The 18788-nt window shown below is 40.3% G+C and overlaps 1 protein-coding gene across 2 annotated transcripts in view; it reads left to right on the forward strand.

Moving 5' to 3' along the window:
• Positions 1–18788, forward strand: part of COL5A3 (collagen type V alpha 3 chain) — a 355418-nt gene that overhangs the window by 267252 nt on the left and 69378 nt on the right. For both annotated transcript variants that reach the window (XM_089653980.1, XM_089653982.1), the window contains 10 exons: positions 899–952; positions 2843–2896; positions 7911–7964; positions 8150–8203; positions 9175–9219; positions 9624–9722; positions 10749–10802; positions 10998–11042; positions 11825–11878; positions 18596–18640. In XM_089653980.1, the coding sequence (XP_089510106.1) occupies positions 899–952; positions 2843–2896; positions 7911–7964; positions 8150–8203; positions 9175–9219; positions 9624–9722; positions 10749–10802; positions 10998–11042; positions 11825–11878; positions 18596–18640 (558 nt within the window). The remainder of the gene's footprint in view (positions 1–898; positions 953–2842; positions 2897–7910; positions 7965–8149; positions 8204–9174; positions 9220–9623; positions 9723–10748; positions 10803–10997; positions 11043–11824; positions 11879–18595; positions 18641–18788) is intronic.

Genomic DNA, 18788 nt, shown 5'->3' on the forward strand with positions numbered 1-18788 from the left:
TCACCTTGTGGTGGGAGAGGCAGACTCCATGTCACATAGCCCCCCTATCTGTGTCACCCTGTGGTGGGAGTGGCAGACTCCATGTCACATAGCCCCCCCTATATGTGTCACCCTGTGGTGGGAGGGACAGACTCCATGTCACATAGCCCCCCCTATATGTGTCACCCTGTGGTGGGAGAGACAGACTCCATGTCACATAGCCCCTCCGCCTGTGTCACCCTGTGGTGGAAGGGGCAGACTACGTGTCACATAGCTCTCCCTGTCAGTGTTACCTTGTGGAGGGAAGAACAGACTCCATGTCACATAGATCCTCCTGTCTGTATCACCCTGCGGTCGGGACGGGACACACTCCTTGCCACATAGCTCCTCATGTTTGTGTCACCATGTAGTAAGAGGGATATATTCCATGTCACAAAGCAATTCCTGGATGGTATCACACAATGGTGGAAGAGGCAGACTCCATGTCACATAGCTCCTCCTGGGTGATATCACACTGTGGTGGAATGGACAGACTCCATGTCACATAGCTCCTCCTAGGTGGTATCACAATATAGTGGAAGAGGCAGACTCCATGTCACATAGCTCCTCCTGGGTGGTATCACACTGTGGTGGAATGGACAGACTCCATGTCACATAGCTCTTCCTGGGTGGTATCACACTGTGGTGGGAGGGACAGATTCCATGTCACATAGCTCCTCCTGGGTGTTGTCACACTTTTGTGGAAGCAACAGACTCCATTAAACATAGCTTTTCCTGCGTGGTGTCATACTGTGGTGGGAGAGACAGACATCATGTAACATGTTGCCTTCTGTTAGTGTCAGAGTTGGATTTGATTGTAATAATGTTTTTTCTTGTAAATTTACATATTGATTCCATTCAGTTAAATTAATATTTACAGGGTCCACGTGGCTTTCAAGGAATCATAGGTCCCCCAGGAAAGATTGGTAAAAGAGTAAGTATTAGTTAAAATTCTCTGTTTATAGTGCGTCACTTATAGGTTTTAATTTCTTTGTTCATATTTGTGTCTTGTCATTAAATCTCTTATACATTTTAATATCTCGCATTTTCATCTTACCTATACTTTATTTAATCCCTTTGTTGCTTTCATCTATTTAGTCTTTTGTGTCTTGACCTCTCATTTGTATCTCCCAAAAGAGTTATTATTATATACTGCTCAAAATAAATTAAAGGAACACTTTTTAATCAGAGTATAGCATCAAGTCAGTTTAAACTCCTGGGATATTGATCTGGTCAGTTAACTAGCAGAGGGGGTTATTAATCAGTTTCAGCTGCTTTGGTGTTAATGAAATTAACAACAGGTGCACTAGATGGGCAGCAATGAGACAACCCCCAAAACAGGAATGGTTTTACAGGTAGAGACCACTGACATTTTTTTCCCTGCTTATCATTTCTGACTGTTTTTCTCTAGTTTTGCATTTGGCTAGAGTCAGTGTCACTACTAGGAGCATGAGGTTATGCCTGGACCCTACAGATGTTGCACAGGCAGTCCAACTCCTCCAGGATGGCACATCAATATATGCCATTTCCAGAAGGTTTGCTGTGTCTCCCAGCACAGTCTCAAGAGCATGGAGAAGATTCCAGGAGACAGGCAGTTACTCTAGGAGAGCTGGATAGGGCCGTAGAAGGTCCTTAACCCATCAGCAGGACTGCTATCTGCTCGTTTGTGCAAGGAGGAATAGGATGAGCACTGCCAGAGCCCTACAAAATGACCTCCAGCAGGCTACTGGTGTGAATGTCTCTTACCAAACATTCAGAAACCGATTTCATGATGGTGGCCTGAGGACCCGACGTCCCCTAGTGGGCCCTGTGCTCACCGCTCAGCACCATAGAGGCCAATTGGCATTTGCCTTTAATCCCCAGAATTGGCAGGTCCGCCACTGGCGCCCTGTGCTTTTCACAGATGAGAGCAGGTTCACCCTGAGCACATCTGACAGACGTGAAAGGGTCTGGAGAAGCCATGGAGAACGTTATGCTGCCTGTAACATCCTTTAGCATGACCATTTTGGTGTTGGGTCAGTGATGGTCTGGGGAGGCATATCCATGGAGAGACGCAAAGACCTCTACAGGCTAGACAATGGCACCCTGACTGCCATTAGGTATCAGGATGAAATCCTTGGACCCATTGTCAGACCCTACGCTGATGCAGTGGGTCCTAGGTAACTTCTGATGCACAAAAAAGCCCGGGCTCATGTGGCGAGAGTATGCAGGCAGTTCCTGGAAGATGAAGGAATTGATACAATTGAATTGCCCCCACGCTTGCCTGACCGAACACCTCTGGGATGTCATATATGGTCCATCTGGTGCCGCCAGGTTGCACCTCAGGTTGTTCAGGAGTTCAGTGATGCCCTGGTCCAGATCTGGGAGGAAATACCCCAGGACACCATCCATCGTCTCATTAGGAGCATGCCCCAACATTGTCAGGCATGCATACAAGCACGTAGGGGCCATATGAACTACTGAGTACCATTTTGAGTTGCAGTGAAATTTCAACAAAATGGACTAGCCTGCTGCATAATTTTTTCACTTTGATTTTCGGGGTGTCTTTGAATTCAGTCCTCTGTAGGTAGATAATTTTCATTTCCATGAAACGATGGGGCATCCTTTATGTTCCTAACACATTACCCAGCCCATATCAGTATAGATATCCAGCATGATATTTTTCCCCATTGAGATCTGATGTGTTTTCAAAGTGTTCCTTTAATTTTTTTGAGCAGTGTATTTCGGTCACAGTGCATTTTTTAGCCACTTTCACTTGCATCTATCTTCTGTATTTTATAAAATTTACTTTTCTCATGTGAGCATTATTTTATTTTTGTTTCAGGGACGTGGTGGAGCAGATGGAGGCCGCGGTGTTCCTGGTGAAACAGGAATTAAGGTGGGACAGGATTCTTCTTCGTAAGAGCATTAATAATGTTCAGCTTTTCACTGGAAAAAGAACAAGGGATCAATATAGTTTTTAAAGATAAACTTTAATCTGCTTGTCATTTTAATTTCATATCCAGCTATCACCATTGGAAAGCTTTTCACTTATACTGAATGCATTCATCGGATCCTAATTTCTGGAGTCAGGAGGAGCTTTTCCTCTTTACAGCATTAATACATTTGACGGCTGATTCATTTGCTTCTTGTGAAGCAAAACTTCAGGCATCAACACTACAAAAAAAAACACACTGTACAATTTGTTGCCTTTTTAAAACTTATGGTTTATAAATTGTGATCAGATTACATTGAAATAAACATTTCTAACAAATGTTTTTTAAGAACAGGCTCTTGCCTTGTACACTACTCAAAAAACCCTAAATACCAGTATATTTTGGTGTGTTATTACTGAACATCTTCTTTGGTTGAAACCACATGCGAAAATACTTTGGTATGCAAAGTGATCATCTAGGCCAGAATTACAGAGCCTGCTATGAGAAAAACTGGATATTTTATACATACTTACTTGAAAAATCCTTTTCTTGGAGTACATCATGGGACGCAGTGCAGGCTATTCATGAATATGTGGGTTATAGGCCACCTATAGGTGAATGGACACTGACTGACCAATCAGAGAGGAAATCCTCCCCTATATAATCCCTCCTACACACGAAGTACCTCAGTTTTTGTGACATTCCAGAAAGAGGGGTTTGACCTCTGTGTCCTGTGATGTATTCCAATAAATGGATTTTACAGGTAAGTATGTAGAAAAAATCCAATTTTCTTTATTATGCATCACAGGACACAGAGCAGGCTTCTCGTGACTATGTGGGATGTCCCAGAGCAATAAGAAATTTAAGAGGAGGGTGACACCATGATAGCCACTGTCAATAATCCCTCAGGACCGACTCAGCTGTCCGTAAAACACTGCGGCCAAAGGCAGAATCCTCTGCAGCTCTGACATCCACCTGGTAATACCTTGTGAATGTGTGAACTGAAGACCATGTAACGGCCTTGCAAACCTGAGCCACTGATGCCTGATTGCCCAAGATGCCCCCACACTCCTTGTGGAGTGTGTCTTCACCCAAAAGGGTAGAACTTTACATTTCAAACCATAGGCTTGAATGATTAGTTGGTGTATCCAATGAGAAATAGTCGCCTTGGATACCACCTGCCCCTTCCTAAGCCCCTCTGACACCATAAATAGAGCATCTGACCTCCTGACCTGTGCTGTCGCCTTCAAGAAGACCCTTACAGCACATACCACATCGAAGGTATGCAGAGATCTTTCTCTTGCTGACTGAGGCTTAGGAAAGAATGAAGGCAGATTGATTGAAATGAAAACTAGAAACCACCTTTGGTAAAAAAGCACAGATGAGGTCGCAACACCACCTTATGATGCAAAACCAGAAATGGTTCTCTGCAAGATAGAGCTGCCAGCTCTGACACCCTTCTCGCAGAAGTGATTGCCACTAGAAACCACACCTTATGAGTCAACAGGACCAGTAGAATCTCTCCAATAGGTTTAAATGGTGGCTTTTGCAAAACCTCCAAAACCAAGTTCAGGTCCCAAGGACACAAAGACAACCTGACAGGAGGAGCCATATGCATCACTCCTTGTAAAAAAGTGCAAACCAAAGAGTAAGATGCAATGGGCCTCTGGAAAAAAATAGCTAATGCTGAAACCTGGCCCTTAATGGTACCAACAGCCAAATTCTTCTGCAACCCTGTTTGAAGAAACAACAGAATCCTGGCAATCACATACTTTCGTGGATACCATTTGTGAAGCTCACACCAGGCAATGTAAGCCTTCTACGTTCTGTAATAAATGTTCCTAGAAACTTCCTTCTAGCACCCAACATGATGGGGATGACAGATTCCAACACTCCGCTATCTTTCAGGATCTGGGTTTCAATAGCCACGCCGTCAAATTTAGCGACCATAAAGTTGGGTGCGATATAGGACCTTGAGACAACAGGTCTGGCCGATACAGCGGTGCCCATGACCCGTCTACTGCTACCATTACTATGTCCGCATACCAAGCCCTCCTGGGCAAGGCTGGAGCAATCAATATCACTGGAATAGACTCCTTCAGAATCCTGCGTAAGAGACGCTGCAGCAGCTGGATTGGAGGAAAGGCATAAATTGGTGAGAACTGGTTCCAAGGGATAACTAAGGCGTCTACCCCTGCTGCATGAGGTCCCTTACCCTGGACACAAAAAGACCGACCTAATTGTTAAATCTGGATGCCAATAGATCTACATCCAGGCAATCCCAGATTTCCTTGAAAACGGGATGCAAAGCACATTACCCTGGAATCACGGCAGGCATTGATATACAAACCTTCAAGGATTCAGTCCCCATGCTGAGGGGCTACTGCCTTGGACCCGTATAGCACCCCGCTGGAAGTGCCTTGGTCAGATTTAAAACTGCACAGGGTTCCATCTGCATGGGGTCCAGTGCCGAAGGCTGCATTACAGGCAAAACCTCAAGGATTCTTCTTCTTATCCAGCGAGGCTCAGGTACCATCCATTTTAGCTTATAGCCTTCAGACTGGATCCGATTAAAGTCCCTGATTCTCTATTGGAACCATTCTGGACTTTTAGATATGCTCCAAGAGCACAGCAACACTTACAGTGACCATCCACCTTACAAACACTGGTGAAAGAAACTGAGGGGCTTCCTCTATAGGAGGGATTATATAGGGGAGGACCTCCTCCCTGATTGGTCGGCCCGTGTCCATTCACCTATGGGTGCCCTATAACCCACATAGTCATGATTAGCCTGCTCTTTGTCCTGTGATGTATGATAAAGAAATAAACCCAACCTGTAGAGACCTGTAGGAGCCTAGTCCTTAGTACAAGTGGAAGTCAAATGGTGGCCAAAAGTTTAACAAAAGCTACCTAATGATATGAGCTAAAAGTTGTGTGATATGGCTTTTTTAAATATTTCAGTTGACAATCTGGCATCTGGTGGCCTCTACAGTGGAAAGCTATTAGAAAAGCTGTCCAATCACAGTTGTTCCCCCTAAATCTTCCAGCACTGCTCATCTTCATTCCCCTTTTCTTTTCCAATGACATAAATACAAAGAAACATAGAGGAGAGATGTCAGAAAAAGACCAAGTGGTCCATCAAGTCCATCAAGTCTGACCCTTTTTTTGGGGTGGGGGGTTGTTTTAGTACAAATCTATGTTTGCCTCAAGCATGTCTAAATTCAATAACTTTTTTAAATTATTTTTGAATTTTTTCTCCTCCCCTAAAAAGATTTAGGGTTACCTTTTTCATGAGATTGCAAAACAAACAAACAATGTGGCCAAACCATGGGAAAAGTGAATAGAATTCTAGAGGGTATCACTAAAGGCATCACTAGCAGGAAGGAAGGCGCCCTGATTCTCCTATATAGCTCTTTAGTTAGACCTCATTTAGAATGCTGTATCCAATTTTGGAGATCTCATTTATAAGAAGGTATTGATATGATAGAATGAGTGCAGAGACAGGGAACAAAAATGGTGAAAGGTATGGGGGATAAAACATATCAGGAGAGACTTCAGAAACCTATTATGTACAGTCTTAAAGAAATGTGAGGCATGACTGAAACCTTTGAATACATTAAAGTGTTACTAAACCCAGCACCCTGCATTCACTATATCCAGTCTCCCACAGTACACACAAAATGGAAATGCAATTATTTTAGTAAATATAAACTGCTAAATACTTTTTCTCATCAGCAGTATATAGCAGTCTTGTGACTTCTATCAGTGTCTAGCTGAGCACTGGTTAAAGCTTGGAGGAGGAGTTTTCATTCGGCTATGGCTGTCCTATGAGGGTGACCCTCTGTATGGACAATGCTGATTGGCATTGTGCTAATCACATACAACCTACCAAAAAAAAAAAATCTCTAGTCATACACACCAAACTGAGCATGTGCAGAAGGACTCCTTGAGCTCTGTACTATCAGCAGATGGATTGGGGACAGTAAAAGAAGGGGAGAATCAAAGAAGACAGGATTAAACAGCCTTTTTACACAATGTGGAGGATTAACCCCTTAGGTTCCAAACTGAGTATAACAAGCATGCTTTACTGCACATGCAGACCGATTTTACTGTTGTGGGTTTAGTAACACTTTTAGAGTGTGAGTAAGGTGGAGGAGGGCAGTATTTTCAATATGAAGCTAAGATCAAGAAGACGGGGACATGACCTTACACTAGCAGGAGGAAGGTTCAAAACAGTAAGTGGATTGAAACTTGCTTGGGATAAACATAGATCTATATGTTAGATTTAGACAGAAAATTTTAAAAAGTAAAAATGGGGCAAACTTAATGGACCACTTGGTCTTTTTCTGACATCACTCTCTTATGTTTCTGTGTTTCTATATTGGAAATACTGCCTTCCTGAACTGTATTCATGCCTATAACGTATAAAGATTTTAATCATGTCTTCTCTTTCCCTTCTTTTTTCAAAATACGAATGCCACAGACTATGGAGGTGTTTGAGGGCCGCTGCTAAGGACTGCCACTTAAATACACTCTCTCATCAGTGAGATAAATATGGTGGAGAACAGAGATACACTGGTTGGGCACATCTTGTCTTGCTGCCTTCTGCCATAAGAGTATAGTGAAAGCCCTGGAGAGCTTTTTTGGTACTCTCACCAATACGACACCTTAAAAAAAAAACAAGAAAGGCAACGCCATTCAACATCTCTGCTCACAACCTCCAGCTGTTAAAGGCTGTATAAGTTATAGTCTTTATACACCCAACATATTTACTGTATCATCAAAGAGTAATTGTTATTTCTATCAGAATCTCATCCCTGAGAGATAATCAGATGTGTATATGATCTGTCCATCTGAGCCTAAACCTGAGTTGCACCCTTCTAATGTAAGGCAGTTCAAAATCTTTCAAGGTAAAAGTTTTAAGCTTGCTTCTTCTGTACACTGCCCGATAATTATTTTTTATTTCATATTACATAGGGGGACCGTGGATTTGATGGCTTGCCAGGACTTCCAGGAGATAAAGGGCACAGAGTAAGTGCAGATGCTAATGATCTGAAGTTGTCTGCTTATAACTTCTTGTATTGTTCCAAAGAGATGGCTATGCTTGACTGGGATTGCAAGCATAAACATATGAGCCAATTCCTGGCTTGCAATATGGCAACAGCAATGTGAACATGGCTTGAATCATGATAGGCTTGTTCTTTCCTCTTCTACAGGGAGATTTGGGGAACTCGGGCCCTCCTGGGCCAACTGGGAAAAATGGAGAGAAGGTAATATGGCTTACAAAGAAAATATCATGAATAAAAGTTTGAATATACATACTGTTGCTTGCGTGTATTATAAACATAGTTGAAACTGCAGTACACTGAATGTCCTGGTTAGTTAAATCACTCTCATTCTCAGCGTAGTGCACTACAAAAAATATATGATTCATTGCTGGCACCTTTTTCCCTTGAATATGGAGAAAAAGTTCCTTGAAGGATTTTTCCATTATGGGAAGAACTTGGGTAGATTAACACATACTGTACCGAAAGAGTAAGAGAGTTTGGTGACCCATTTGCCTAAATGACATAGGCAAAGGTGACAGTGACACAGATGGTTAAGAGTCTGTAATAGGAGGAAAGATCAAAAGCAAATTTCACACAATTGTTCTCTTCCAACCTTGTAGTAATAGTCTGAGAAAGACCCCTTTCTGTTCCAACACGACTGCCCCCTGTGCACAAAGCCAGCTCTCTAAAAACATAGTTTGACAAGTGATGTGGAGGAAGTCAAGTGGCCTCTACAGAGCCCTGCCATCAACCTTATTGAACACTTGTGGGTTAAACTGGAATGCTGACTGAGAGCCAGGTCTTCTTGTCCAAAATAGGTGCCTGACACACTCCAAGTCTTGTAGAGCTTTCTAAAAGAGTGGAGTCTACTATAACCTCCAAAGGGGGTTGTGGTGGGGGTCTCTACATTGATGCCTCTGGTTTTGGAATGTGAAGTCCAACAAGCTCATGTAGTGATGGTCTGGTTATCACAAACATTTGATCGTAGGCTGTAATAAATACTATTTTATTTATTTAGTTTATTACTTCTCTGCTTTTTAGTATCACATCTGACACAAAATGGAGTTCCAGGATATTTTGATCTTAAATAGCAATATCCTGAGATTTTTAAGTATATTTATTGGAAAAGAACACCACTTTATAGTATGTATTTGCATTGAGGTGGGTTTTTAATAAGTTCTAATTTCATTCAGGGTTCTTCTGGACCTCATGGGCCTGCTGGTTCTCCTGGTGAAGCTGTAAGTATATTTATCTCCTTTTCCAAATGCATTTTCAATCATCTTCAAACTTCTTAATGTTATTGTTACTTATACATTCTACTAGTCTGCACCACAAGGGTGGACAAGTGGCCTAAGTAATCACTATTAATGGCCATACTAGGACACAATATGGCTAAGTGTCAATGTTAGATTACACCAGCATAGAGGCAATTTAGGGTCAAAGTTGAGTATCCTAGTAAATCATATGGGATGAAGATTTACAACTTATTTGAAAATGGAAATGGGTATAAATTCCATTTATTATTTTAAAGGTTAATTAACAGTTGTGAAATACTTTTTTATTTGCATGTTAAAAAACATTTTATTACTAAACAAAAATAATTTTTCTGATAACACTAAAATTGGCATCGTTTCTTCTTTAGGGTGCACGGGGCTTGGTTGGTCCACGAGGCCCAACTGGCCCACCAGGTCAGCCAGGTGTAAATGGAATTGATGGAGCACCAGGTCCAAAAGGAAACCAAGTAAGGAGACTACTTTTTGTTGCTTTTGACATTCATACATTTTTGTATATAATGTAGGTCCATTCTAAGCCATGAGTAAGGGTCTCCATGGGGTGCTGGATTGTACTTTATTTCACTCTTACCTTTTTTATGTAATTACTAGGGATGGCATGCTCCAGGCAAACGTCATCTGTAATTTGACCATAAGATTTGTTAAAACTAGGAAATGACTGTAGTAAGCTAAAAATAGGAGCAAGGGGATGAGGTTCCTGCATGCTAACTGACTACTGATGTCACATTTGCAAGGAAGATAAGCTTTTATGTTTTAATATTTTTTTTGGCAGCTACTGTAAACTCCAGTGAAATTAAAACGTCATTATTAATGAAAAACGTCACTTCTCCTAACAAATGGTATTTTGTATGTAATTGCCCATAAGCCCTATTGTAATTTAATCAGTCCCTATGCTACCTATATTACTAAAGTGTTATATATCATTGTGGGGGAATGGGGAAAATTAGGCTTTTTTTGGTGGTATTTTTAACAAAAAATTTTTTTTATTATCAAATCTCTAAATTTTGAGGCAAATACTTTTCATGAACTTTTTTTCACATTTGACCATTTATAATATCAAAACCTTCAATGTCAAGAAGATTCACCTGCAGTGAATATTGTTGAATATTAGATTTAGTGCTTTATAAATATGTCCAGTGGTGTTGCTGTAGACTTTTTATTCTGTGATTTGTACATTTAATACGATACTCGCATAAAGAATGATGAATTTATTCACAAATGAAATGCCTGAGATTGTTAATTTTTTAACGACACTACAAAAAAAAATAACAAATGAAACAAATGAGGATATAAAAAAATTAAGGGAATAATCATGGTTAATCAAGGCTAAAGTGAACTGTGCATGTTTATGCCATAAATCTACAGAACAATCATGCATTGCCCATGTCTTCATGCTATTGTTATTGTCTATTGGTACCTTAATTTCCTTCTTTCAGTACATTTTTTATAACATAGTTTCCTTTTAAATCTAATAGGGCATTCAAGGAGATTCTGGGCCAAATGGACAACAAGGAAACCCAGGACCGCATGTAAGAACTTGGAGAATCCAAGATATATGTTCAAGCACTATAAAAATTAAATTCCAATGAGCAATTTTCGAAAATACTGTTTTGTAAAAAAAAAAAGTTATAATTTATATCCTTAATATTGAGTTACCATCTCTGCCTACCTGACATGGCTTTTATGATATATATAGGTTAATATCTTTTCCATTTTCCTTTAAGGGTTTACCCGGACCTCAGGGACCCATTGGAATGCCAGGGGAAAAGGTGAGTGTACCCACCCATGAAAAGTCCTTGGTGGTGACAATTTATATGTAGATAGTTACAAGTGTTATTTCCTGCTGAACTTTTTGTTAGTTTTGAATATAATAGGGGAAAATTACAACCCCACAGAGGAAGTGAGGAAAAATCTTCAACAAGGACACAGACAGCAATAACAAGCTGACAGGGGTTCTAGCCTTCCCTTACTCTATTAAAAATAAAATGTACTTCTCCATTTCTGCTGAAGAGTTCCCTTCAAGATGTTCCCGAAAACAGTGTCACCAGGACAGGAAGTAAATGGAGATCTAACCTCACACAGCAGTAAACCTGCAACAAGGGTTACCAACCATGGCACTACCTGCACAGAGTTTGCATATTCTCCCTGTGCCTGCGTGGGTTTCTTCCGGGTATTCCGGTTTCCCCCCACACTCCAAACACATGCCGGTAGGTTAATTGGATCCTGTCTAAATTGGCCCTAGTATGTGTATGTGTGAATGCGAGTTAGGTACTTTAGATTGTAAGCTCCTTAAGGGCAGAGACCGGTGAATGTATAGTACATATGTAAAAGTGCTGCGTAAATTGGCACTATATAAGTATCTGAAATAAGTAAAAATAAATAAATTAGGGTTCAAAGTCAAACAGCTACCAGTGTCAAGCCCTAGTCAGTTATGTGCTTGTTTGCCCTACTGGTTCTGAGGCCATAGTCATCTTTCCATAAGAAGGATTTTGTCATTGTATAAACAATTATTTGACAGGTGCTATTTATTTTGTATTTTCTTTTCCCACAGGGGCCACATGGAAAGCAAGGCATATCTGGGCTGGCTGGATCTGATGGCCCTCCGGTGAGTAAAAAATGAAAACTTTATTGTATATTACAGTATATAGAAAAAAAGTGTGTAGTATCATTTAGCCAACCTAAAATATAGATGACTTAAAGAAGATAGCCATCAAAATAATTTAAGTAGAGGGTATTCTGTTCCTTCTAAAGGTCTTGATCCAAGCATTTTGGCATTCCTTCACGTTTTATACTTGGAGCACAGCATCACTAGACATATACTAAGTGAAAAGTTGGACGCTAATGCAGTCTAAAGACATCTGGTGGTGGTTGGCTGAGTAGTATAATAATTTAATAATCTTTCTAACAGGAGATTGTTGAATAAACATGAAAACAAGATCAGTGAAAAATGTGCATCCTTTGATATGTAGAAGAGCTCCATCTTATGTTGGGGACATAAGAAAAGCGATTGGGGCTTGTTTCCACATGTGACAGCCTTTGCAATCCACGGTGAATCAATTTTAGGAGGGTGTTTGACAGACAGTTGGGAGGCGATATGCCCATTAAAATCTTCCAAATCCCGCACCACGCCACCGCAATAGAGTGCATTCTAGAGGATAGCATGATACTAAACATGTATATGATTATGTATTAAGTTTTCAAGCTCCATTTACACCATTGTTGGATTTTAAGTTTATAAATGCAGATCTTGGCTATCTGTATTTCTCCCCTGTGGCCTCCCCAGAAGGAGGTGGCATTGTTATAGTCATTTATATGGCCCCTAATTTCCTGACAAAGCTAATCGTGAAACACATTGAGAATCAAGCACCTCTGGTCTACCGCATGAACCCAAATATGTACAGTATATTTATTTAAACAATACCTACGCAACAGTTTAAATAATCGTGATTGAATAAACACTGGTACCAAATATATTCAACTACAAAACCTGTGGTGTGGGTGCCATGTTGTTCATACAGTCAGGTCCATAATTATTGGGACATTGACACAATTCTAACATTTTTGGCTCTATACACCACCACAATGGATTTGAAATGAAACGAACAAGATGTGCTTTAACTGCAAACTGTCAGCTTTAATTTGAGGGTATTTACATCCAAATCAGGTGAACGGTGTAGGAATTACAACAGTTTGCATATGTGCCTCCCACTTGTTAAGGGACCAAAAGTAATGGGACAGAATAATAATCATAAATCAAACTTTCACTTTAATACTTGGTTGCAAATCCTTTGCAGTCAATTACAGCCTGAAGTCTGGAACGCATAGACATCACCAGGCGCTTGGTTTCATCCCTGGTGATGCTCTGCCAGGCCTCTACTGCAACTGTCTTCAGTTCCTGCTTGTTCTTGGGGCATTTTCCCTTCAGTTTTGTCTTCAGCAAGTGAAATGCATGCTCAATCGCATTCAGGTCAGGTGATTTACTTGGCCATTGCATAACATTCCACTTCTTTCCCTTAAAAAACTCTTTGGTTGCTTTTGCAGTATGCTTTGGGTCATTGTCCATCTGCACTGTGAAGCGGCGTCCAATGAGTTCTGAAGCATTTGGCTGAATATGAGCAGATAATATTGCCCGAAACACTTCAGAATTCATCCTGCTGCTTTTGTCAGCGGTCACATCATCAATAAATACAAGAGAACCAGTTCCATTGGCAGCCATACATGCCCACGCCATGACACTACCACCACCATGCTTCACTGATGAGGTGGTATGCTTAGGATCATGAGCAGTTCCTTTCCTTCTCCATACTCTTCTCTTCCCATCACTCTGGTACAAGTTGATCTTGGTCTCATCTGTCCATAGGATGTTGTTCCAGAACTGTGAAGGCTTTTTTAGATGTCGTTTTGGCAAACTCTAATCTGGCCTTCCTGTTTTTGAGGCTCACCAATAGTTTACATCTTGTGGTGAACCCTCTGTATTCACTCTGGTGAAGCCTTCTCTTGATTGTTGACTTTGACACACATACACCTACCTCCTGGAGAGTGTTCTTGATCTGGCCAACTGTTGTGAAGGGTGTTTTCTTCACCAGGGAAAGAATTCTTCGGTCATCCACCACAGTTGTTTTCCGTGGTCTTCCGGCTCTTTTGGTGTTGCTGAGCTCACCGATGCGTTCCTTCTTTTTAAGAATGTTCCAAACAGTTGTTTTGGCCACGCCTAATGTTTTTGCTCTCTCTCTGATGGGTTTGTTTTGTTTTTTCAGCCTAATGATGGCTTGCTTCACTGATAGTGACAGCTCTTTGGATCTCATCTTGAGAGTTGACAGCTACAGATTCCAAATGCAAATAGCACACTTGAAATTAACTCTGGACCTTTTATCTGCTCATTGTAATTAAGATAATGAGTGAATAACACACACCTGGCCATGGAACAGCTGAGAAGCCAATTGTCCCATTACTTTTGGTCCCTTAACAAGTGGGAGGCATATATGCAAACTGTTGTAATTCCTACACCGTTCAGCTGATTTGGATGTAAATACCCTCAAATTAAAGCTGACAGTCTGCAGTTAAAGCACATCTTGTTCGTTTCATTTCAAATCCATTGTGGTGGTGTATAGAGCCAAAAATGTTAGAATTGTGTCGATGTCCCAATATTTATGGACCTGACTGTATATCATATAACAGATAATATAAATAGAAAGGTTGTGTAAAAATACTTATGTAGCTTATAAGCAAACTTTATACCTGCATTAAGCATCATAATCCAATAAACCAATATTCTTTAAAGTGCTATTGAACATCCGAAAGTGCCAAAGTGCCTAAAGAGAGAGGAACCTAGAAAAACCTAATAGGATATTACTATTTATTAAAATCTCAAAAGTATACTCGGAAGTGGCTTAACTAGTAGTTCCTGCTCCTGATCATTTCTTCACATGGGGGACATCTACAGGAGGCATGCCATTTCCACCGTTTCGAACACATGCTGGCTCCAAGGTGCATCGGTGCTGTGGCTTCTCCACATAGAGCTTTGGCAGATTGTTCCGAGTATCAGGTCAGGCACTATACAATGTGAGTGTAAATCTGTTTTATATGCTGTACTTTTGAGATTTTAATAAATGGTAATACCCTATGAGGTTTTTCTGGCTTCTTCTCTCCATATGGGATATGTGGAAGTAAGAGTATGGTCCTAAGGATGATGATACAAAACACAGCAGGACTGTGTGAAAGCACTGATTGACCATCCCTGGGTTTATGCTTAGAGGGTCAACAACCTCTGGTGAGTTTGATTCCTGCAGAGGACACAAGTGATTACAAGGATTGGAGGAGCTAGAGACGCATTTTGCATGGAGCACTAATTGCTTTATGTTCAGGAAGAATTGCAGGAGTCATGTTTGCACTTTAATTGAGGCACTTTGTCATTTTCACTTTTTGACTTTTAATAGCACTTTAAAGGATATTGAATTGATTTATTGGATTGTGATGCTTAATGCTGGTACAGGGGTGGACTGACTACTCATGGGGCCCCCGGGCAATAGGGGATCATGGGCCCCCTGTGTCCTTGCCCAAACTCAAAAAAGCCTATGAAAAAGGTACCAGGGGCATCTGATGGGGCCCCCTACTGATCCCGGGCCCTCAGGCAGTGCCCGAGTTTCCAAATGGTCAGTCCGCCCCTGTGCTGGTATAACGTTTTGCACGTAAGCTACATAAGTAATTTTTACATAGTATACAGGGTTGAGCACAGCCTATTTATATATACAGTATATTAGCTATGCAGAAAGGGCCAAGGGTCGGCTGTCAGCTCAGGTCATGCTGCAATACTTTAATATTTATGGTACATGGCATTGAACTTTTGATTGCTGTTATTATTTTTTATGTTTTTGTATGTTACAATGAAATATTGTTTTTATATACATGATATGTAGTAGTTTTTTTTGACAACCCTAAAGTCCCATTTATTTAATGAGTCATTTTGGTCTTGAGATAACAATGGATGTGATGCCCCTGATCACCTAGAAATCCAATGTAATTTAGTTAGTTAAAATGTATATAGAACTATAACACAGTGTCTTACAGTGAACCTAAACATCAATGGTTTTTAGTTCAAGAAAAGATAAGGGGGTGTCCCTCCTCTCATTTAAGCCTACAGGGTTTCCCTGAAGTCTGGACATATAGGCAAAATGGATTGTTTCAATAAATTTCAATTCATTTTTCAACATTTTATTTCACTGTATATTAATCAATGACATCTTCAATATGATTTCCATCATTTGTGAAGCAAAGTTCCAAGATTTACATGAAATTGATGCAGTAACTCCACATTTCCTCCAATTTGAGCACTTTCATTCATGATGCGTTCATTCTGGTGATTCATATCTGTGATTTTCGTTGAGTATATCTTCTCCTTTAGCATACCCCAAAAAAAGAAGTCAAGGGGGTTAGGGTTTGGTGAACTTATGTAGTGATATATTATACACATACATACTGTATATATGCATATAGTGGGATTTTCTGTGTCCAGACTTTAGGGATACCCTGTATCTTTACGCCAGAGATGTAAGAAAGCATTCAAAGCAGAATTCTGGGAAAAAAAGTTTTTGAGTGTACAGTAGGGCTACTGCGTGGGTTAAATGCTCATTTTGCTCTAGAGGAGAGGACACCGAAGATATACTCACCTGACCCACCAATCCTCCCTGCACAAGACCAGTTCTTTTGGCTCCTAACCCCCCGTGGTCCAACGGTTATATAAATTGATGTCAGCATGCTCAATGCATACTCCATAATCAGGAACAGTCCACTGCTGGACCATGGGATCTGTAGAATCGGCTGGTCAGGTAAGCATAGGCTTAGTCCTCACCCCTAGAAAAATAGGCACCTGATCCATGCAGTGGGGGCACAGCCCTGGTGCAAAGCAAAAAAAAACAGTTTTGATCGTAGTTCTGCTTTAAGTAATTTGTGACAAAGCATACCCTTCTATGCCTTCAAGTCTTCAAAGCCATACAAGAGGCTTGTATCTGCTCCCTTTAAGCAAAGGCTTTACTAAGGTTTCTTACATGGACACTGTGTGTGCATGAGATAAAACACTGATTCCAGTTTTTCTGATTTATTGATTCATTTCATTTTACTGGAACTGCATTGGGGATTTTCACCATTCTTACACTGGTTGAAAGAGCTGTATCTATTTAACTCTGTTGCCTGCATACACTGAAGACCCAAAAACAGAGAATGGAATTTTTCCATGAAGACTATACTAAAAGACTTTATAATAAATGTAATAACTTTTACGTGAGTACATTTGACACGTTTATTTTTTTGTCTCCATGAAATCAGCATCATTTGTAATAAATTCAGTCTCCAGTTTTGTGATCCGTCAGCACCAGGAAATAAGACTGCATGTTGACTTGCCTTGTTAAAAAACAATATAAAGTGGAGACGTGGCCATCATCTTTTACAAGACTTCATTTGCTGAGGACACATGGGTACACCCATGCTGATCTAATGGGAATAACTGAGGGATTAGTCTCTTGCTACATGGCACAGGCATGTACTTGACAGTTTGGCTGATGTTATGGTGCCATTAAATCTACAGGACTTCATTCCAAACTCTATGCCAGCATGACTTCCTGGAGCTAAAATTGTGTTGGTTGGTCTAACATCAAAAGCTACTAAATATAAATTATTCAGTATAAATGTAATTAAGTGTGCTTTCATGTCAGTGTCAAACTGTGGTAGGCAGGGCCCACCAATATATTTATTTCAGGGCCAATCATCTTCAGATCAAACAACAATATACAGAACACAATAGACATTTCTGATACTAAATACCAAAGAAAATAGATTATCATATTAGAAGCCAATACCATACCTTGATTCAACCCTAATTTTATCAGTATTAATATGATTTGTTGGATCCCCATTTCTTGTCAAAAAGCCCTACTGCACAGGCAAAACTTTTTTCCCAGAATTCTGCTTTAAATGCTTTCTTACATCTCTGGCGTACAAATACAGGGTATCCCTAAAGTCTGGACACTGAAAATCTCACTATATGTGTATATACAGTATATATGTGTATAACATATCTCTATATAAGTTCACCAGACCCTAACCCCCTTGACTTCTTTAACAATGTGTTAAAAAATTTAGCAAATGTGGGGTGAAGTTTGGGTGGATCATAGTAGACATACTAGGTCCCTTTTTCTTTTGTGAAAAGTTGTGAAATATGAAATGCACTAAAATGACCCACCAGAAGATAATGTGATAACATCAACTACCAGTCCAACACATGTTAATGAGGCTAAATATTGCCTTTCGGTGTCCCACAGCCTCCAATCAAACAACTACAGAGTGACATTTAAATATGTTTTGTTTTCGGCTGGGTTCTTATGTCAGATGCTTTGTTAAAGTACTAATTTTTCTAGTTGTTAGTTACATGCAGCTCAGCAAAGAGATGTCATTTACCCGTACCCATGTCATCTGTCATTTACCCGTACCGATGTCATCTGTCATTTACCCATACCCATGTCATCTGTCATTTACCCGTACCCATGTCATCTGTCATTTACCCATACCGATGTCATCTGTCATTTACCCATACCGATGTCATCTGTCATTTACCCATACCCATGTCATCTGTCATTTACCCATAGTCATCACCAAGTTTTAAAAGAGCAACCAAATGTATTTATAATGCTGCTCATGTCTTTTTATTTTATTTAAGGAAAATAAAATGGTCAACCACAAATGCTGGTGATCAATAGGAAGTAAAATAAGTCATATGATTGACGTCTGCTTGTCAGAACCCTTCAAATAATATTTTTGTCTTTGTTTACAGGGACATCCAGGGAGAGAGGGACCTGCTGGAGAGAAAGGCATACAGGTAAGAATTGAACTCATTCAATTTATTGGACAAAATGAGATAGAAAATGGCTGGCTGTAATGTAAAATTTAGTGAAGACCTTCACCCAAAACTTTTAATTATGTCATGGTTCGAAGGTGATTGGGTGATGGGAACATGTTGTGTTTAT

Source organism: Staurois parvus, unplaced genomic scaffold (assembly GCF_062004578.1).
Source record: "Staurois parvus isolate SC_StPar_1 unplaced genomic scaffold, SC_StPar_1.0 ptg000732l, whole genome shotgun sequence".
NCBI lineage: Eukaryota > Metazoa > Chordata > Amphibia > Anura > Ranidae > Staurois > Staurois parvus.